The sequence below is a fragment of the Antechinus flavipes genome, chromosome 6 (genome assembly GCF_016432865.1).
Source record: "Antechinus flavipes isolate AdamAnt ecotype Samford, QLD, Australia chromosome 6, AdamAnt_v2, whole genome shotgun sequence".
NCBI classification, from domain to species: domain Eukaryota; kingdom Metazoa; phylum Chordata; class Mammalia; order Dasyuromorphia; family Dasyuridae; genus Antechinus; species Antechinus flavipes.
Window position 1 is genome coordinate 159,022,610 of NC_067403.1, and position 22,672 is coordinate 159,045,281.

The 22,672-nt window shown below is 36.1% G+C and overlaps 1 protein-coding gene across 1 annotated transcript in view; it reads left to right on the forward strand.

The window, feature by feature from the left end:
• The first annotated feature begins 5,389 nt into the window (after positions 1-5,389).
• Positions 5,390-22,672, forward strand: part of CDS1 (CDP-diacylglycerol synthase 1) — a 74,507-nt gene continuing 57,224 nt past the window's right edge. Inside the window, exon 1 of the mRNA XM_051965848.1 lies at positions 5,390-5,619. Coding sequence (XP_051821808.1) covers positions 5,476-5,619 — 144 coding nt within the window. The 5' untranslated portion in view covers positions 5,390-5,475. The remainder of the gene's footprint in view (positions 5,620-22,672) is intronic.

Consider the following 22,672-nt stretch of genomic DNA (forward strand, 5'->3'; position numbering starts at 1 on the left):
AACCAACGGCAGAAAAAACTCACCTACAAACTATCAAAGTAATCCTGAACAGTTACAGGGAGCTATAACCAGATAGAGCCTCCTGGACCTAAATAGATAGGTCTGCACCACTTTGACTTTAACAATGGAAATCAAAAGAAAAAACCAATCAAAACTGAATCCAGAGAAATTGTAATAATTATTCTTGGGTGTGAAACCCTGCATATGATGTCAGACTATTTTTGATATGTTGGAATGGCAAAATTGTTTTTTCCCCTCTTTTTTATTTTTTGCTATAAAGAAAAGTTCTCTAGAAGTGTATGTGGGGGAAAGATAAAATGGAAAATGTTAAAATATGATGGAAACCAAAAGACATAAATAAAATTTATTTTTAAAACAATGTAATGGTTCAGTTATATTTGTTTTAAAAAAGCTTTAAAGGTAAACTTTTTTCCCCTGGGATAAAATCCATTTGAACCATAATAGCACAGATTTACCATTTCTTAATTGTGCTTCACCTTTCTGTACTTTATCCAGTTTCTTCACTACCTTGTAAAGCTTTATGGGTCTTAACTCAACATCAGATTTGAATGTTTCTGATTGAGCTGGAAAGATTATTTGCTGACCTTTGCACATGTTCTTTCACTATCTCTCTTTGTTGATTTCTTTCACAGTAATAAACTACTGACATGATCCTTCTAGTTGGGGCTTCTTTCCTATTTGTCCTTTCAAATATATCAGTCAATAGAGTAATGACCTTGGAGTTACAGATTAGCATATTCTCACCATCCTATGATGGTATTTGGAAGGGAAGTAATGAAAGTTTTGTACATTTATGATTACAAACTTTTTCTATTATATAGATTTAATTGGACCCATTGTTAGTGCCAGCTTTGAGGCACTTTGCATCCAGAGCTATTTATGTTAAATGTACTGGAAAGAACACTGGATTTGGAGTAAAAAAAAAAAAAACCTGGGTTGGATTCCCTGATTCTGCTTTTTATTATCTGTTTGAACTTAATTCATGTAAGCCCCAATTTTCTTATTTAAAAAAGAGAATAATAATAATACCTTAATACCAGATAGTCTGTCTATGAGACTTAAATGCCATGAATGCATAGTACTCTACTTTAAGAGCAATCTCCCAATTAATCCTAATAAAGGTTGTGTCCTGAGAGAGCAGATGGATACTATATTCCTCATGTTTCTGGGGTAACCCTGAGGGGCTGGGGTTTTAGTTCATGAATCTCTATTCTGTGTGTTCCCTGATATCAAATAATCAATAGAGATCAACTAGTTTTTAGAAAAGGGCATTTACTAGGGTGGTATAGCAACAGCAGTTGGTATAAAACAATCCCTTCTTCAGCTCAGGTTGTACTTTTCCCCTTAACCCCTAAGATCCCTCAGGAGAGTGGACCCAAACTGAAAGTAAAATGGAAGAAAGACACAGAACACTTGTATTGTAACCAAAGATAGTCTCCCAACTTCAAAAGTCCTTTTCTTCTTTCTTATAGTCCTAATAGGGTTACTCGTAGGGGCTGGGCTTTGAGGATCAATGCCTTTAAGTCAGTAATTCTCTCCATTATGAAAGGTCCATATCTCTAAAGCTACCCCTACCCTCTGATGACTGTCTTTCCACATGTACCTGCAGGTGCTTCCACTATCATCAGCTACAACCACTATAATGGCTACTGTGTACTTTTTCTGTGGACCTCTGATGTCTCTGATGGGAGCAAATGAATTTCTTGAAATCAACAGGTTGCCTGGGCACTCCTTTTTCAAAACACTCATTCATCTAACATCAGGAAAGAGTAAGCATAAAAGGGAGATACAATATATTCATAGGCTTATGGTAGCCTATGAATGGCAGCTTTCCCTACTCCCTCTCGAGCAGTTCATAGTATATGTTTCACTTGTTGCCCAGAAGGAAAAGAGATTTGGAAACCTGCTCTTCAAAGTTCGATGTGTTAGAATCCAGACAGGAAATATTTGTTCATTTTCTGTACAATCTACCAGGAAAGATAAATCTAACCTTACCCTAAGACTTGGGTCTTCACTGACCCATCATCCATTATATATGCAAAGTAGCTTTTAATCATAAAATGCTTTTAAAAAGGCTCACATCAATCAGCATACACTGTGTTCATGGTACTAGGTATACCAAAACAAAAATGAGACTTGTTCTCAAGGAACTTACATTTTATTGAGAGAAGCACGAATACATATAAGCATATACAAAATATATACAAGGTAAAACAGGAGCGATAAGAAGATATGATGTAGTGTTTGAGAACTGATCAGGAAGACGAGTTCAAATCAGCCCTCTGACACTTACTGGCTGTGTGACATTGAACAAATCATTTAGTCCCTAAGAGACAAATAGGCAGTTCTCTAAGACTCTAAGTGCAGAAAAGTAGTCTACCTTCCTTGGAGGAGATTCTTCATTGCCAATAGTCAATAAACATTGAGTACACATCTATTCTGTGCCAGGCACTGTACAAAGGGACAGGCACATCCGCACATGTGTGTGCACACGCACACACACACACCCCTTCCTGCTCTAGAGGAGCTTACAGTCTAATGAAGGAAGAAAAGAAACAAAAAGAAGCTGAAAAAAGAAGGTAGAAGAGAAAGTACACAATAATGAGCTTCCTGTAACATGGTAGAAAAGTTAGAGAAGTCTCAAACTAATGTTTTGTTCTGGTTTGTTGTCTTTTGTTTTCAGAGGACACAAGACATCACATGGTAATGTATTGACTTGTGGGTGAATTGGATTTAAGTGAGGCAGAGGTGCATAAAGTTGTCCCTTTTTCTTCCAGAGTCATGGAATCCAGTGGCAAGACACAAGCCAAACATGGATTGCTCAAGACCTTTGTGGTTGTTGGAACAAATTGTTCTCATTTGCCTATTCCATGTGCAGAAGAATTCATATACTTGGATTAGACATTCCCCTAACTTACTGCCAGTTTGTGAGCCTGTTGGTTACCCTCAAGCTGATTTAGTCCATCTACCATGAAAATTTACTAAGATGTGGCCACTGTTCATGTAACAGCTTCTGGGAGTCAGAGGTGAGAGTTAACTTCTAGGGAAACTCCAAAAGTGGATGGATAATCCTAAAAAAAAGGGGGAGGCTCAGCAAATCCTCTTTGGACACTGATCAACCCTTAGTAATCCAGGTGTGATCCAGGGATCCATGGAAAGAAAGAGATGTCTGAGTTGAGCTCTCAAATGGAGGTATAGAGTTCATGGCAGAGAGGCAGAGGGTAGTGATGAGGGTGAAGTATAAAAGATGAGATGATAAAATAATGAGATCCTACAAGATGATGAAGTTATCCCAATAGTGAACTTCCTGGAGTATGGTGAAGTCAGTCAAGCCTCATCCACCAATCAGAGAGGGAGAGAGTGGTGATGAAGTAGAATATCACAATTAATGAGATCATACAGGATTATCCCAAGACAGGTTATTCCAATAAAGAGTTTCCTGGGCCATGGGAGAATCAGTTGGTTAAAGAAATCTCAACTGCCAAGTGAGAAATGAGATCACTAGAATACCTCATACCAAAGAAATATTAGATTTATTTCTTAACCTTAAGTAGGAAGCATGGGGTGGGGGAGGTACTAGCAGCAGGGGAGGATTAAATAAGGTCTCATATTGGAGGTGACTTTTGAAAGGAACTGTGAGTATTAAGACACGGAGTTGGGGAAGAAATGTGTTTTAGAAATGCTGGATTGCCTGTGGCAACACACTGAGAAGATGAAATGTTCATTGTATGAGAAAAAACACATTGAATTTGTATGTATTAAGGTGTGTATGAAGGAGAGTAATGTACAAGATTAGAAAAAGAGGTTGGAGCCAGGTTTTAAATGGTATTAAGTGACAGAATTTATATTTCATTCTAGAAGTACAAGGGAGCCACTGTGGTTTACTGAGCAGGTGAAAGTCATGGTCAGATCTAAATTTTAGGCCCATCACTTTTGCAGCTTTGATTTATATTTGATTCTAGAAATACTAGGAGCCACTGGGGTTTACTGAACAGGTGAAAGTCATGGTCAGATCTCAGTTTTAGGCCTATCACTTTTGCAGCTTTGTAGAGGTTGCATATAGTACTTGAAGGCTGAAGAGCTATATGTATATATGCAGGCATATGCATAAATATATATCTTCGTTTTATCTTCAAAACAAAACAATAAAGTTATGTTACAATTTCCATTTTACAGATGAAACAACTGAGACTTAAAAAGATCAACTGATTTATCCAGGATCACCCAGGATCTGAATCTAGATCTCTCTGATTCCGATTCCATCGTTTTTTCCACTATAACACACTTTTATTCATTCTGTAATTATTTTGTGGCTGTCGTTATCATGCTCTTCCCGCCTCTCCAAAGTGAATTTTGTAGGTACCAATACCCTAATTTCAAGTGGCCCTGAATGACAAGGCAAGGTGAGACTGGGAGGTGATTACGAAGTGTGGAGCAGCGTCTTCCCCTCCTCTCGTTCAAGGGCATGACTCTGGGTTAGTTGCAGAGATCCTTTCAAGTCATTCCTGCTCAACGAGTTCTGTGCAAAAACATCTAGGACTCAGCTGTCCATCATGCCATAAATCGTGGATACTGACGAGGTCTATGCTTAAGTGCCTGCTGGGCGACTTAACTCATTGCAAGTCAGTGTTTCTCAAGTGCCTGCTAAGTCACCCCCCAAATTCTCCACCTGACTCAGCTCCTTGACCTCCCACTTCCCCGAGGTCTTCCTCGGCCCCTTCCCTTGCTATTTTCCCAGAGAACAGAGAGAGGAGGGCCATGGTGGGCGTGGTCTCCGCCTCGGTCCGCCCCTGACAGGTCTGGGCTGCGTTCTCCGAACTGCAGTGCAGCGCCTGGAGATTAGGGGGTGGCCCCTAAGGGCCTGACGTTCTGCAGAGGGGGCGGGGCCCGTGGGGCTCCGAATCTCGGCTTGGGGGTAAGAGGGTGACCGCGGGAAGAGGCCGAGAGTGCGGCTGAGGGCTACGCGGCACCCTAAGTCTACGACACTCCTCCTCCTCCAACTTCCCCTCCTCCTCGCCCCGCCCCTCTCCTTCTTCTCGACGGACCTGGGCCTCTACGTGTAGACGCGCACCTGGCAACCGGCGCCCTCTGGCTCGCGTCCGGCTGCTCCGCGTCTCTCCGCGGGGCTCCGCGGCTCCCCGTGTCTCCTTGCTTGGGCCAGGCTCCTCGCAGGCTCTCCACGCTGACAGGCAGCGCGTGGGGCTGTCACTCGCGTAGGGCCGAGGGCGTCGGCAGAGTCGCGCGCTCGCTCGCTCGTTGATGCCGTTTCGGGGGTGACCCCGGCGGCGGCGGCGGCTCCGCGACTCCATCCCCGGCCGGAGCAGCGGAGGGGCGGGCTCCATGGCGCGGGGGCTCTAGGCTCGGGGATCCGTGGGCGGCAGCGACCGGAGCAGCGGCGGCGGCAGTGGCAGCCGGGAGGGGTGCAGGAAACCAGGTGTCTGGGCGGACGGTGACATGGGCGAGAGAGAGAGAAAAATATTAGAGCTGAGGCATCGGGCGGGCGGCGGCCTCGGCCCGGGGGCAGCAGCAGCCTCGGCGGCGGCCCGCGAAGGAGACGGCGCTGGCGGCGACCACGAAGCGGAGAGCACCAGCGACAAGGTAGGGGACTTCCGGGCCAGGCCGGGGCCGACCCACCTGGGACACAGGTGAGGGCGGCAGGGACCCTCCGCGTCTCTTCTCTTCGGCCTGGCGCGCCTCCTTACCTGCTTACATCCCTGGCTTCGCTACCTGGCCACTAGCCGGCTTCCCTCTCTGGACACCTCCCCCCTCCCCCCGCCTGCGTCCTTGTCCTTATTTTTACGAGCATTCTGAGCTATGCCTTCTGACAGTGCCTGGGGAAATCGATTCCAGAAGCATATTATTTCGGGTGGTTCAGCTGTGGCTCAAGAATTGGGGGCCGCAATTAAGACGAAGCTGAGTGGGAAAGCGTCTGGGATTCCCCTGCGAGGTGCTTGACCTGCTAGCTGGGAGGCTGTTCCCTGGAAACAAGCCTGTGGGGAGGGACATTGATGAAGCTTCTTTTGGTGACTCCCCGTGAACTGAGACACGGACAGTTCTCCTGTACTTATGTCTTGGTACAGCCTTGTTTCTGTTCAGTGCAAGATTTTGCGGGTTTCAAAGTGTCACACGTGACATCTTTGTAATTTTCCAGCTTCTCTTTGGTTTCTGCAGCCACTTTCCCGATGTTGCAATTCTCTTTTCTACCAGTAAATTTTATTTAACCTGACAGGTGAATTATTAGGATTTTCTTGATATATTTTCCAGGTTTTTTTTTTTTTTTTTTTTTTTTTTTTGCAGTTGAGTAGATTTAGCATTGTCATTCTTTTTGGAATTGTCAGTGTAATAAAATTTAAGTTTAATTAGAAAAAAATAAAACATAGTAAGACACCAACCCAACACGTATCTTCAGCTGAGATAATGGGTATAAAAGCTTTGCAAACTTTTTGTCAATTATCACTGGAAGTATAAGTGACAATTTATCTAACACTAATCACTTCAGAGCGTTCTGATTGTACTTTTATAAAGGCCTGAATAGAGTGCCCAGATACCTATACACATAACTATATAGAAACACACACACACACACAAACACACAGACACACATACACATAGATATACATATATATACTATATTGCTTCTCATTTTAAAGTTTATTGTGCTTTAAATACAATTTAAAATAAAGTTTATCTAAGTTTTAATTTTTTTTAGTCTAAATAAAAATGATGTCTTTTATGAGCTGTAAGTTCTCTTTTGATCATCTTGATGAGATGAGAATGAAGCACAGAAAAGATTTTTTGCCTTTTTTAAGAAATAAGAGGGAAAGCTACGTGGTGCATTGGATAGAGCAACAGCCCTGATCAGGAGGACCTGAGTTCAAATTTGATCTCAGACACTTATGGCTTCCTAGCTGTGTGACCTTGAGCAAGTCACTTAATCCCAGTTGCCTCAGGAAAAAAAAAAAAGAAAGAAAGAAAGAAAGAAAAAGAAAAAAGAAATAACAGAACCATAGATTCCAACTAATGGCTCTTCCCATTACTTAGAGTTTTCTATTCTATACTTTTTTATTCTCCTTTATTCACGTTTTATTTTATATAGACATTCATATTTGTCATTTTGTAAAATTGCTTAAATCATTAAGTGCTTCTTACTTGACTTATACAATGCTTAATAATGCAAACACCCACACACATTCCAAAACTTTCCCTGTTCTCCAGAACTGATATAACATATACACAAATCAATACAAAACATTTATAAAATAGAATAGTATGAAGGAAACTAAAGGAAGGAATCAGGAATATATCTTGTAGTGAGTGGTACTTAAGCTGATCTTAGGGATTCTAAGAGGCAAAAGTAGTACATCAAATACATTTTTTATATAATTAGTTTTCAAAGGTTCACTATTAACATATAGTCAACTGATAAACATCCTTGTTGAAGTTTTTTTTCTTTTTGATTATATTATTGGAATATGTTCCCTGCAGCCATAAAAGACCAAATCATATGATCATAAAAAGATCAATTTTATGCTTGCTTTTTTATTTTTTGCTGCAGCATGTTGTCAGGTTAATGCAATTTTTTTCTGGAAAATGATTTACATTGCCACCAACAATATTTTATGTTTGTGGCCCCAACATCATATTTTACAAACTTTACTGATTTTATCACTTTAATAGAAGCTAATTTTGCTGTAGAAAGGAGAATTGCTGTTTTTTGTTTTCCTATCTTGATACAGAGGTATCCATGCTTTCTTGACTGTCCCTGGAACATCAACTTTGGCAGATTCTGTCAACCTGAGAAGGTCTCTATATAGGTGGTATCCTGTATGTATAAACTTTCAACAGTCAGTCTTAATTCATTGGGCACAGAACCCATTAGATATAAGGAGAATACTATGTAATTTTTTTTTAACATTACATTATTAGTTTGTCTGCATATTTCTTAGGTGTTTAGGTGTGTTCTGAAGTCTGTTAATTGTCCTTAGATTTTGATCATTTGTCCATTGGAGATTATGTGTTTCTCTCAGATAGCTTTTCAGTATTCTGTATATTGTATACATATATCATTTTTATTTGATATTTAAAAATCCATTCACATCATTCTACATTTAATTTGTCCATTTAATTATACCAGCTCCTTGGTAGAACAAAATAACAACTTAAAAAAGTTAAGTAGTATTTGAGGGAAGAAACTGTTTAATGATGGGCAATTTCTGCTCATTTGATTTCGCTCCCCCCTTCTATTCCTTAGAATGAATGAGATAGAAGAAAGAATCTGACCTTTTCCTGGGTTGGTTTTATTTCCTATGTGGCTCATAGTTGACTGAGCACTAAAATCATAGTTATAAACCACATATACCTTTTTTCTTAGGCTAGCAGAGGAATAGTCTTGCTTGGCCATTTGTATTCATCTAGAAGATTTCTGCTAGATTCACTCTTAACTTGCATATGTTTTCTTTTGTCTTGTGGTGAAACTGAATGAAGAAACATATGCATTCTAATATAATCACAGGAATGGACCCTTATTGGAGGTCCTTGGTCCCTTCTCCCCATATCCGTAAGTTTTCCTGACAATTAAGCCTTTTTTTAAATACTTTTTTTGTTTGTTTTGTGTAAGTAGAGACTTCTTTAGATCAGTAGCTCCTTGGATGTGGTGAAAAATGAAATTTACATTTGTTTTCCATAACAACTATCTTTTTCTCTGATAAAAACCCTTCCTTTTAAAGAGATCTTTAACTCCTTTTCAGCTATAGTTATTTAAAAATGTATTTTCCTTTATGGGTAATTTAAGGACTTTCCAAGGTAAATATAACTATAGATGATTCCTGAATTAGATGAAGTTTCATAATTGTGAACATTTTCCCTACTCTGTTGATTTTCTTTTTTTAATCTTTATTTGATTGTTTTGTTAATTTTATTTTAGATAAATATAATCAAACTCAGATACATCATCTCTAATAAATTCTTGACTAGCAAAACAGGGAAAACTATACTTCTGATAAGTTCTGGTTTTTTTCTAGTTTTGTTTATAATATTTAATGCATTTGAAGTTTGTTATGTTACATGATTATGTTATGTTATGTTACATTTAAAAAAGCCTATAAGGGAGTAAAGGTAATTGAGCTCTAACAAATTGGCTCCCTTGTTTTTACTGATAGTCAACAACAAATAGTGCTCAGACTTGATAGAGTAAACCACTAATCTTAAGTATTTTGACAAATGGTGAGTGTAGAATTACAATTCTTTTGTTCATTGGATTTTGTATAATATGAGGAAAAGAGATGACAGATTCATAAATCCCCCAAATCATTTTATGCTGGAAAGCTCTATTCTATCGTTTGACTTAGTTTGTTTTTGTTTATCCAGTGTCTACTTTACCTTTCTTATCCCACCCCCCACCTACCAAAAAAGTTAAATAGTTTTACTTTTATCTGCCAGGAAACATAATCACTCTTTGTATGTATGAATGCTCTAAGGAGAGAAAACTTTGAGAATAGATGGAATTGCAGATAATTTTCTCTTGGTTCTATAGAAGTCTAATCCAGTCAAGATTGAGATATAGGTAAAGTAAACTGCTATATATCAGGGGTAGAAGTTATATACTATAATAAAAACCAGTGAAGAAAAAATAACTTATACAGAAGATTACCTTGAAAACTAAAATTTAAAAATAGTGATAATTCCCTTTCCTTTTTTTTTTTTAGAACAGATACATAGAAGATAGAAATTTCCCCATATTGCTTTCTTAACTGTCAAGAGGTGACATTGCTTGACTAAAGAAGAAACATTAAAAACACTATGTGATTTTGGATAATTGGATTTGAAATGAAAACTTTGGTTTATATATTGAAATTATAATTGCAGTCCTTCATTACTTCACTGAATATTTGTTTACAATAGCTTGAATTTTTTTTAAGTCATTAGGAAAAAGATTTTATAATATCCAAAATGAATTTTTTTTTTAACTTTTTAGCTCTAAATTCTATTAGGCTCTGAATCATTTCTTTTGGATATCTGGTTATGAGTCTCACATTTAACAACTCATTTGATACCTTTTCATAAAGATACCGCTCCACCTCTAACATTTCATTGTATGTATCTTCTCTATGAGGTGAATTTGTTCTTGACTCTGACAAACATCTGATTGACCTCTCAGTTTATCTGTTCCTTTAGTTGTTCTTGCTTGTACTTGACTGGTTTATACTTGATTGTATCTGAACAAGTTAACCGTTTCAATATTACTCTCACTGAGAATCTAGATTCTTCCTCCTTAACTTTTCAATATGTTCATTCTCAACCAATATCAATTCAACCATTATCATAGAAACAATAGAAAATGAATCAAACAGCATGACAATGGGAGATAATATCCAAAATGTTTAAAGTGTTCCTTAGGGGATAGCTCTGAATTTTTTTCAACAACAAAAGAAACAAAGGACAAATCAGAGTTGAGCACACAACTTTTTTTTTTTTTTAAGAGAAAAATATATAAAAATAGACATAGATGTTGAATTTTGTCAAAAGGCATTTTGGCACCTAGTGATATAACCATATTGTTTTGTAGAGGGTCACAGATTATGGGGAACCCTGGCGAAGTATAAGACTCTTTAGTCCAGTAAAGAACTCTGTTGACAATGTCTGGTTTGTCTCCTCATTCCCCACTAAAGGCTTCTTGGGACTTCCTGAGAAGTGGGGGGGGGGGGGGGGGAGGGGGTAGGACAACGATGGGGGACAACCTGTGTTGTACTTGAAGCAGAGTTATGCTAATGTGGCAAGGAAACCTCTGCATACAATAGCAAGTTGTTTTTGTGGTCCTGAAAGCTCAGTATTCTATAGTTATATAAGTGTATTATGGAAGCATGTAATGGATATAAACCAACTTTTCTTAGTTTCTAAGAGCTGCTGAAATACATATGGGTCTTTTTCATCTTTTATTTCTCTGGAACATAGACCCCATAGTGGTATTGCTGGGTTTTATATGTATATGTGTCTACAGTTTAGTAATTTTATAATTGGTAATTCCAAATCATTTTTCTTAAATGTTGGGCCTATTTGGAATTTGATCACAATTACCTTAGTGCATCGTTCATTCCACAGATCATCCAAAATTTGTCATTTTCATTATTCTTTTCTTTTTTTGGTCATCCTGGCTATTTTTTGGATGTCAGGTGAAATCTCAGAGTTTTAATTTGTTTTTCTAATCATTAGTGATTTAGAGCATTTTATCATTAATCTGAATTTCTTCCTTTGAGAATTTCTTAATTGTTAACTTATTAGCATTTATCTATCAGTTGGGAGATGTTCATGTTTTTCCTTTTTATCTCTTGGATGCCAAGTGGTGGTGATAATGCTGAAAGTGCCTCTGTCTACTGATAGCTTTTTAGAGTACAATAAGAAGGAACAAAGATACGTTACAAAGTGTAGTGTTGTAGGAAGGATCTGAAATTTGCAATCTGAACTTGGCTACAAATCCCAGTTCTATCACTTGCTGCCTGCATGACCTTAGGCACATCACCTAAGTTATAATATTCGATTTCTTTCTCTGTCCAATGAGCTGAGTTCTAAATCTGTCAGTTTATGAGATACTGTGGGATCAGCTATCATGTCTCTCTTCTGTTTTCTCCAGGCTTTGATTAGGAAGTACCACATTAGAGAACCCAGAATGACCCAGAGTCACTCTTCTTCACCTCAGCCTCTGGGTACTTTTGATTTTTGCTGAGATTGGGGGACTACTCCAAAGGCTCTAGGGGCATCTGGGATTCCACCCACTGGGGTTTGCTTTCTTCCTGCCCTGGAGGCTTATCTATACTAAGATCTTTGCAGGAATCCATCATTCTTAATTCTTAGTTTAGATTGGAAGTTAAGAGATAGTTTTGTTTTATCCATCTTAATGGAGTCTGCATCTTTAAGCCTCAATTCATTCTTTTTAGGGGATCTGGGCTCTAATGCATTTCAGCATATCATTTCCCCACAATTTCCCCAGTAGATATTCTTGATGTTTTAAAGATGGGGGTGAAGAAATAAATAATCCAGACCCTTTTAAGTGATTTATTATAGCTCTCTTCCAATTATCTCTGCAGAATTCTGAGGTTGAGAGAAGCATCACAATGTAAACAATGTAAACAAAAAAGAATGGGAAAATTTTTGTCAATATAGTAGGCATTCCGTTTTTTGACCTGAATTCTGCACTTGATTTCTCCTGTAACACTTGTGAAAGCTTTTGTCAAGCATGTCTCTCCCTGTTTTATGCCTTACTACCTGATTTTTTAAAAAATCAGAATGTTAATGAACAGGGTTGTTTCTTTTCTGCTGATTTTTCCATGAAATCATGAATGATTTCTATCAGTTATTGAATAGTTATTGAGTTCTCTCCATTTTGGAAGAGAGGGGCATTAATAATTCTTGAGCTTTTTTCATTGTCTTGGTTAGATCTGTGTATAAGATAGTCTGTCTTGGCAAAAAGAAACCTCAGCCCCACACCCCCATTCTTACCCCTTCAGGTGAGATAGGTGAAGGAGATAGAACAAAAGATAGCTTAGTGTTGTGAGAATAAGAGAGGGAGCTCTCTGCAAATTGTCCTATTTTTTTTTTCAGTACAATATGAAACAAAGTCCTTAGCTGAAGGGCAAAGAGGAACTATGGGAGGTTTAAGGAGAAAAGGTTTGGAAGAATGTTAAAAAAAAAAAAAAAAGTCTTCCTCACAAATGTAATAATAGTAGCTGTGATTATTTTTATATGGGAGAATGGGGAAAGCTAGGGAAGAATAACTGCCTGAATTTCTGAAAATTTTTCATATGGAAGAAAAAGATTTGTTATATTTGACCGCAGAGGTCAGAAGCAGAAATCATGGACAGAAGTTACAAAGAGACTTATCTGGAACTGGGGTAAGGCAAATAAACTTCTCAGCAATTAGAGTGTGGAGAAATGCAGTAAGTTATACAAACCATTCCAGTATCCTTGCCAAGAAACCCCCAAAAGGGATGACAGAATCAGACACAACTGAAAATGACTAAAAACCCTTATGAGGTATAGTAACATTTCTATCATTGGGAAAAGGAAATGGCAGAGAGGGCAAATTCAAGAAAAGTGATGAAGCCTTTTCAGATAGATTGTAGAATAGATTTTTTTTTTGGTTGTTGTTTTAAGTTAAAGTAGGTGGCTACTGAGGTCGGATATAGTGTTTTATAAATTTGAACCTTAGCTGATTGAAATATACTACAGGTATCTTCATTTTTCAAATGGGGCAAGTGAGACTTTAGGAAGTTAGGTCACCAAAGTCACTCCAATAATAAGTATCAGAGCTTGTATTTGATCTCAAATCTCTTGAATCCAAGATCAGTGTTATTTTCCATTTTCAATTAGGCATCTGTTCTATAAAAGTACTGTTTCTAGGAGGTAGGATTACAAAAGCAAAGTCATTGCTCTTGAGGAAGTAACATTTTCCTGATACTGTACTTGTGCAGCCTCTATCATGCTATCTTTCTTTAAAGTTTTTTTTTTTTTTTTTTTAAATACTTGAACAGCATTTCATGCAATTCTTCAGTAACTTCCAAAGCTAGTTATAATTTTGGAAGTGGTAATTGCTGGGTTTCTCATGTTTTTTCCTTGGTAAGACCGTGGACACTAAGAACAGAGACCTAAATGCTTCCTGCTTCCTTAAATTTACTGTTTGTGTTTTTCTTTAGCAAGTAGTTCATCATCTCTGCTCTTGGCTTCCTCATATGTATATTGGGCATATTTATCTCATAAAGTAAGGTTGGAAGGATCACATTAGGTAGTGAATATGAAAATACTGTGAAAAATATAGAATTCTATGAAAAATGGAAGGCTCTTGCTAGTATTGTTTCTGCTTTATTTTTAACTCATGAAGAGTTTGGATTGAAACAATGAGAAATGAGTATACATATATTTTCCAGCTCAAGTGATAGTAAATTATGGTTCTCAGATTCCATTAATTTTCTGAATTAGCTGACAGAACAATGAATTTTATTTAATTTCATTTTTTTATGGCTTAGATAAACTTTAAAGAATATACCTTTTAGGATTTTTCTTTAAGCACCACCAAAATTTTTCCCATATTCCCCTCTACCATTTCAAAAAGTCTCCCGTTGGCAACAAATAGTATTTTTCTTTTCCTTTTTATTTTTTTGCTGAGGCAGTGATTTGTCCAGGGTCACACAGTTAGGGCATAATAAGTGTCTGAGGTTAGATTTGAATTCATATCCTCCTGACTTCAGGGCCAACCCTCTATCCACTGTGCCATCTAGCTGCCCCAACAAATAATATTTTTAAGAAAAGAAGAGAATTTTTCAAGACTGATAAATGAATTTATCACCTCTGCAAAGGAATAAAGATGAGAGTGTCTTCTCAATATCTTGTCTTTGAAATTAGACTTATTTTTGGTTCTGTTTACAGTGTTATCATGTACATGGTTTTTTTTAGCTCAACTTATCTCACTTTGTTATCAGATCATGCATCTCTCTCCATACTTCTCTGTATTCATCTTATTTGCTATTTCTTACAATACAGTAAAATTTCTTTACATTCACATGCCACATTTTGTTTAGCCACTCCCCAAATTACTTTCTTCCCAATTCTTTCCTATAACAAAGTGCTACTACAAATATTATAGTGTGGGAGTAGGGGAACTTTTCTTATCAGTGGCCTGTTTGGGACATAAGGTAGTGATGGAATCTATGGGTCAAAAAGATCAAAAATGCATTTTAGGCACTTTTATTTGCAGTGATTACACATTGCTTCCTAAAATGGTTATACTGATTCACTCACTCCACCAACAATGTCCTGTTGTGCTTATTTATCTTCAACCCATACAACACTATTTCCATTTTTGACATTTACCAATATATAAGGTATGAAGAAAAATTGTTTTGATTTGCATTTTGCTTATTAGTATTTTGGAGAATTCTTTCTTGTTTGTAAATAGTTTGTAATTCTTCTTTGAGAACTGTTTGTTCATATCCTTTGACAACTCTTTAATTTTAAATGTCTTATCATAGATGACACATTAATTTTGTACAGAAACTTTTCAATTTCATGAAATCATCCTTTTATTCTTTAGAATTTCCTGTTTTATTTTGGTCAAAAATAATCCCTCTCTTTTCATAGCTGTGTATGATCGACTTCTTTTCAAAATTTTTTTCATGCTGTGATCTTATAGATCATTTAGAATTTATTATGGAATATGGCATGTAACGTTGATCTAAGCCTAATTTAGGCCGGACTGATTCCTAGTTTTCAAACAAGGAGTCCTTGTGTAAGTAATTTGTTTTGTGGTGTATCGAACCCTGGATTTTTTTTTTTTTTTGACTCTCCCTTTTCTAGTCTTTTTCATTACTACTGCCTTGGGAGATCCCAGTTATTAAATTTTCAGTGTATGTGTTTACACCACAGAGATAATCAAATGCTACAAATTTAGAACTTGATTGTTTTGTTGATTGTTCAGACTTAAAAAGTTGTGGAGAAAATGTTAATACAAATTAAATTTAACTGTGTCCTAAGTATTTTGGAGACTTGGTTGGTAAACATTTATCAATAAATATGCATTATGTATGCATACATATATGTATACGGTATACATATGTATCTGTGTGTGTGTGTGTGTGTGTGTGTGTGTGTGTGTGTGTATATATATATATATATATATATATTCTCCTTCCAACCCAGTATAAATGGGTTTGATAATTGCTGGTTTCATGATAGATTGAGGCCTAGAAATTCATTCTCCTTCATCCCTCTTTTTCATTGTTTCCTTTGATAGACTGACATTTTGTTTCTCCAAATGAATTTTGTTATTCTATTTCTGTAAAGTATCCTTTTGGTAGTTTGATATAGCATTAAAAGTATAGATTAACTTTAATAATTTTATTTTTATTACATTGTTACAGCCCAATTGGGCATTGCACAATTCTCCAGCTATATTGTTTATTTTTTTTTAAGGATTATGTTGTAATTAAATCTGTATGAGTATGGGTGCTTTGATAGATTTGTTCCCAAATATTTTGTGTATTTTGTAATTATTTTGAATGGTATTTACTTTTTTATTGATATAGATATAGAAATATATCAGCAAATAAGGACAAATTTATGCCCACATAAAAGTCAGGAATTTATTAAGTTACCATGTGCCAGGTAATTATGCTAAATATGGAGAATACAAATCAGTTCCTTTTCTCAAGAAACTTACATATTAATGGAGGGAAAACAAAAGTAAACTAAAGTGTTTAATGGGAAGAGAGAATGTACTTGCCCAAAGGGAAATGAAAGGAAAGCTCCTTGCCTACGCAGGTATCCGGAGGAATTGGCCAACCAGAGAAAGCTCATAGAGAGTTCAAAAGCATCTTTTAGGGTGAGAAAGCTACGAGGTGAAAGAAGAAGTCTGTGGAGTCTGGAGTAGAACCTGGGAAGGAATGGAATGAAAGAGTGAATATTTTATATTTCTTTTGTCTTATTATTAGCTTTCTAAAATTCTGCCATATGATAGTGGGGGAGTGAGCATCTTTGCTTTATTTGTGTTTTTATTGAGAAAACTTTCAGTGTCTCTTCATTGCATATGGTTTTGATTTTAGGTAGATATTAAGAGATTTTTTTAAAAATAGGTTTCACAACATAGCATTTTCACTCTTTCTCTTGTTTGCTTGTATTTTGTTTTCTTTCTCAGGTTTTTTTTCCCCTTCTTGATCCAATTTTTCTTGTGAAGCAAGATAACTATAAATATGTATACATATATTGGATTTAACATATATTGTAATATATTTGACAAGTATTGGACTACCTGCCATCTAGGGGAAGAGTGGGGGGAAGAAGGGGAAAATTTGGAACAGAAGGTTTTGCAAGGTTCAGTGTTAAAATTGACCTTTTGTATCCATGCATATGTTTTGTAAATAAAAAGTGTTATGGGCCTGAACTCTGAACTTGAAACAAAGGATTCTTACAAAGTACTAAGTCAGTGGAATTGATAGAGACAATAATTATCTAATTTAGCATCCTTCAATATGATGGATTTAATCCTACAAGGAGATGTTATGGACCAGAACTTGAAACAAGGTACTAAGTGGAATTGAGACAATGATTAAATCTAGTTTATCATTGATTTAATCCTACAACAAATAATGGTTTCCTGGTGATATAATGATTGTCTCAATAAGCAGACAGAAGGCTGGAGGCCTGGAGCATAAGCCATTGGACTCAGACAGATTTATCCCATCTCACACCACTTTGGTGGGAGACTTTCCTCCTTCACTTCTCCACTGAAACCAAGACTCCAGAAGGCCTCCAGAAAACTAACGGATTCCCAAGTGAAGGAGATAGGCCTTTGAAAGAGATAATAAAGGATTTGGACTTTTAACAAACCTGGCTGCAATTGTGGTGATTACTGAACTGAAACGAAGGTTGCTCCCAGAAACCCCAAGCAAACCTCAACAGAGAACATTACATTTTGACAAGAACATTACAAAAAAAAAGCTTTAATAAAATTAAAAAAGAAAGATTTAAAAAAAATAGCTCTCCCTATGCCTATAATGTGTAGTTTTATTGTTTGTTGATTTAATTAGTGTAAAGGAATGTGATTTGTCATACGTCTTTTCTACATTGATATAATAATGTAGTGTGGGATGATTGGATTCTTCTATGAATACACTTGGACCAGGATTTTTTTTTTTCTGTAATAGTCTCTTTTATATTAAGTCATCACTTCAGGCAGGTGATTTGAATCAATGCTTCCTTAATCTGGGTCTAGTTCTCTCTAGGAGTCATAGATGCTGCCAGTTGCTTCACAGCTAATTTTTTTTTCCTAAGATGGAATGATTTAAACTCTCTGGTATTTTTTTTTTTAAGCTATTGAAGGTATTTATCTATTTACTTATGTTTTCAGTTTTGTTCATGTTACCACATGTAGAAATCTTTTTTTAAGGTTTCAGGTTTTGTGCCTTTGACTTAATCCATTTGCTATTTTGTTAATTGGATTTTTTGCTTTCTTAAATCAAGCTGACCTTATAAGGGTTTATCAATTTTATTAGTTTTTTCAAAGAACCAGCTTTTAGTTTCATTAATCATTTCTGTAGATTTTTTTTGTTTCTCTTTGGTTTTTTACCTCTAAATTTTTCTCTCTACATTTTAATAGTCCTTTTGTGCTTACATTAGGTTTCTTTGTTGCATTTTTAATTTTAAAAAATGCATATATGCTTCATTACTTCTTTTCTATTTTGCTGATGAATGTTTATAAGGATATAATTTTCCTTCATGGACTGCTTTGCAAAAATTTTGGTATGTTGTTTGATCATCATCATCATCTACATTTACTTCTACATAATTATTATATTTTTATTTTTCCATTGAGATCATTTAGAAGTTCATTTTTGAGATTCCTTTCTGTCAATAAACATTTGTTAAGCAGTATACTGTAAGCCAGATACTGTATTAGTTGCTAGGGATAAAAAAAAAAAATAGGCAAAAGACAGTTTTTGCTTTCCAGGAGCTCAGAATCTAATGGGGGAAACCATAAGCAAACAAATGTGTACAAACAAGCTATCTACAAAATAAAATAGAGAATAATAGAAGAAAGGGCCAAAGTTGAGAGAGAGGAAAGGCTTCCTTTGAAATAAGAGATTTTAAATGAGACTTAAAAGAAGCCAAGAGGCAGATGTTGGGTGAAAATATTCTTGGCATGGGGGGAGGAGGGGGGGATAGCTAGGGGAAATGCCTGGAGAAGAGAATTGAAGGATCTTGTTTCTGGATAAGCCAGGAGACCAGCATCATTGGACTGGAAAAAATATGTGATGGAGACTAATGTATAAGTGGGATAGAAAAGTAGGACCATCCTAGATTATAAAAATTTTGAATGCAAAACAGTTTTTATAACTGATTCTGAAGCCACTAATAAGCTATTGGACTTTATTGAATAGAGGAGATGATATGATCACACCTCTTCTTTAGAAAAATCACTTTGATGAATGAGAAAGGAATTTCTTGGATTCAGAAGGTATAAATAACCCGGGAAAAAAAACACAAATGCAAGCAGTTTATATTCATTTCCCAGTGTTCTTTCTTTGGGTGTAGCTGCTTCTGTCCATCCTTGATCAATTGAAACTGAATTAGCTCTCTTTATCGAAGAGATCCACTTCCATCAGAATACATCCTCAAACAGGATCATTGTTGAGGTATATAATGATCTCCTGGTTCTGCTCATTTCACTTAGCATCAGTTCATGTAAGTCTGGCCAGTCCTCTCTGTATTCATCCTGCTGGTCATTCCTTACAGAACAATAGTATTCCATAACGTTCATATACCACAATTTACTCCAATTGTTCTCCAATTGATGGGCATCCATTCATTTTCCAGCTTCTAGCCACTACAAACAGGGCTGCCACAAACATTTTGGCACATACAGGTCCCTTTCCCTTCTTTAGTATCTCTTTGGGGTATAAGCCCAGTAGAAACACTGCTGGATCAAAGGGTATGCACAGTTTGATAACTTTTTGAGCATAGTTCCAAATTGCCACTCCTTATTTCTTTATAGATTTTGGAGGGTGCTATAACTTTCATGGTATATATGTAGTGTTGCCCACTTAACTCATTCTGATGTGAGTAGGTTTTCAGAACTATTAGCCTTCCTCCTCCCCCTAATGCTTCTGTGTCATTTCTTCCTCTGTACCTTATTTGCATAACATAATTACGATTTCTATCTTTTTCTAGACAGTTTTGCTTTTTAGTCAGATCATACTCAATCTGCCCCAGTCTTTTTTTTGAGCTACCCAATTACTGATGTCAACCTTAAACACATTACCATATTAAAAGAAAACAAAACAAAACAATTTGTTCATGTTGTTCCTTGAAAAAATACGTTAAATTTTCTGTTGAATTCAGGTTAGATTGAGAAAAAGTCCTGAAAATCTGCAAGTTCATTAAATGTCCCTTTTTACATTCAACTATGGATAATTTTGCTGGATATGATATTTTTAGCCACAGGTCTAGTTCTTTTGATTGCTAGTATATATGATTTCAAGACCTGCAGTCTTTTATTGTGGCTGCTGCTAAGTCCTGTACAATTCTAATTGTAGTTCCAATATATTTGAATTGTTATTTTCTTGTTTCTGGCAAAATTTTCTCTTTGATCTGGGAGTTTCAAAATTTGGCAATAGTATTCTTTTTTTTTTTTTAAAGGATCCCTTTGATGTCATAATCGGAGTATTTTTTCTATTTCTACTTTCCCCTCATGTTCTATCAGTTTTCAGATGGTCTAATTATTCTTATATTTTCTCTTTTTAATCTGTTCTACAGATCTATTGTTTTCTTCTTTTATTTGCTTCTTTAAGACTATTTCCTTTTCTATTTGGTTAGCTTTTTTCATGATTTTCTTGTTTTTCATTTATTTATTTTAGTTTTTTCTCAATCTCGTTTGATTTTTTTTTTCTATTTTTATTTTCCCCAGTTACATGTAGAAACTTCTTTTTTGGGGGGGATTATACATGTACATTGATTTTTTTTTTTTTTTACATATTTCCTTGTGGATCATGTTGGGAGAGAGATCAGAACAAAAAAAAAAAATCATAAGGGAAAAAGGTGAATATAGTTCCATAGTTCTCTCTCTGTATATGAATGATGTTTTCCAATCAAAGTATACTGGGGTTGCCTTGGATCACTGAAGAAGTAAGTCCATCATAATTGATCATTGCACAATCTTGCTGATTTTATGTACAATGTTTTCCTGGTTCAGCTTGTTTCACTCAGCATTAATTTAGGTAAATCTTTCCAGATCTTTCTAAAATCAGTCTGTTCATCATTTTTTATAGAATAATAATATTCCATTACTTTCATATACCATGATTTATTCAGCCATTCCCTTATTCATTTTCCAATTCTTTGCCACTACAGAAAAAGCTGCTACAAACTTTTACATATATTGGTCCTTTTCCCTCTTTTTTGATTTCTTAGGGATATAGACCTAGTAGTAGCTCGCTGCATCAAAGGGTATGCACAGTTTTATAGCTCTTTGGACTAGTTCTAAATTGCTCTCCAGAATGGTTGGATCATTTCACCACTACACCAACAATGAAGTCCCAGTTTTCCCATGGTCCCACTAACATCTTATCATTTTTTTCTGTCATTTTGGCCAATCTGAGAGATATGGGTAGTACCTCAAATTTGTTTGAATTTCTCTAATAGTAATTTATAGTTTTTTTTATATTACTATAAGTGACTTTAATTTATCTGAAAACTGTCTTCATATCCTTTGACCATTTATCAATTAGGAGATAACTTGTGTTCTTATAAATTTGACCCAGTTCTTTATATATTTTAGAAATGAAGCCTTTACCAGAAACACTTACTGTAAAAAAAATTTTTTTTCCCAGCTTTCTTCTTGGCTGCATTGGTTTTCAAATCAACGTTGTCTATTTTGCAGTTTATATTATTCTTCTTTAGCCATGTATTCCTTCTTTCTCTAATGATCTGAAAGGTAAACTATCTGTTGATGTCCTTTGCCTTCTGGAATGTGGTATTCCAGGCTCTTCAATCCTTTATTGTAAAGCTGTCAGATCCTGGGTAATCCTGACTGTAACTCCTTGATAATTAAATTGTTTCTTATTGTTAATGTGGTTTTCTTTTTTCCTGGCAGCTTGCAGTATTTTTATGTTGAGATTATAGTTCTGTGGAATGTTCTTAGTGATTTTCTGGAGGTCTTGGAGGCAGCCTTCTTTTTCAGCAGAGTAATCACCACAAGAATAGCCAGGTGTTAAAATCCAAAAATCTTTATTGTCTCCTTCACCTGGTGTTTAGCTAACTTTCCCTAGGCCTTCAGACAGGGACTTGGTTTCAGGGGAGAAAATGAAGGAGGATAGGTCACCACGGTGGTGTAAGGTGAATTGAGTCTGAATCCAAGGGTTTGTGTTTCAGCCTCCAGCGACCACAAAGGTGGATGATGGAATAAATCTGTCTCTGCCTCCCTTGGCTGAGTTTGTCTCAGTTTATATGCTCTACACTGAGTATAAACCAATCATTATATCACTAGGAAACCATTATTTATTGTAAGATTAAATTAATCCTATTGAATTTAGAGAATTATTAAGCACCTTGCTAAAGTAGATTACCATTGTCTCATCAATTCCACTGACTTAACATTTTGTAAGAATCCTTGTTTCAGAGTTCTGACCCATAACAGCTCTGGAGTTTTGCAACAATATTTTTGGAGTTTTTCTTGTGGGATATCTGGAGTTAGATGATTGATAGATTCTTTCAGTGATTATTTTGCCTTATTGTTCTAGTATATCAGGGCATATTTCCTTGCTGATCTCTTGAAATTTATCATCTAGGACTCTTTTTGGTCATGGTTTTCAGGTAAACCAATAATTTTTAAATCATATCTCTCCTGGATCTATTTTCCAGGTCAGCTCTTTTTCCAAATAGGAATTTTACATTTTCTTCTATTTGAAAAAAATTTTTCTAGTCTGTTTTGACTGATTCTTGATAAGTCATGAGAGTTAGAGAGTCATAGCTTCCATTTGCCGGGTTCTAGTTTTTAATATATGATTTTCTTCAGTTAACTTTTGTATCTCTTTTTCCATTTGATTAATTCTACTTTTCAAAGTGTTTCCTTCCCTTTTTTGCATTTGGCCAATTGTATTTTTTACCCCCTTCT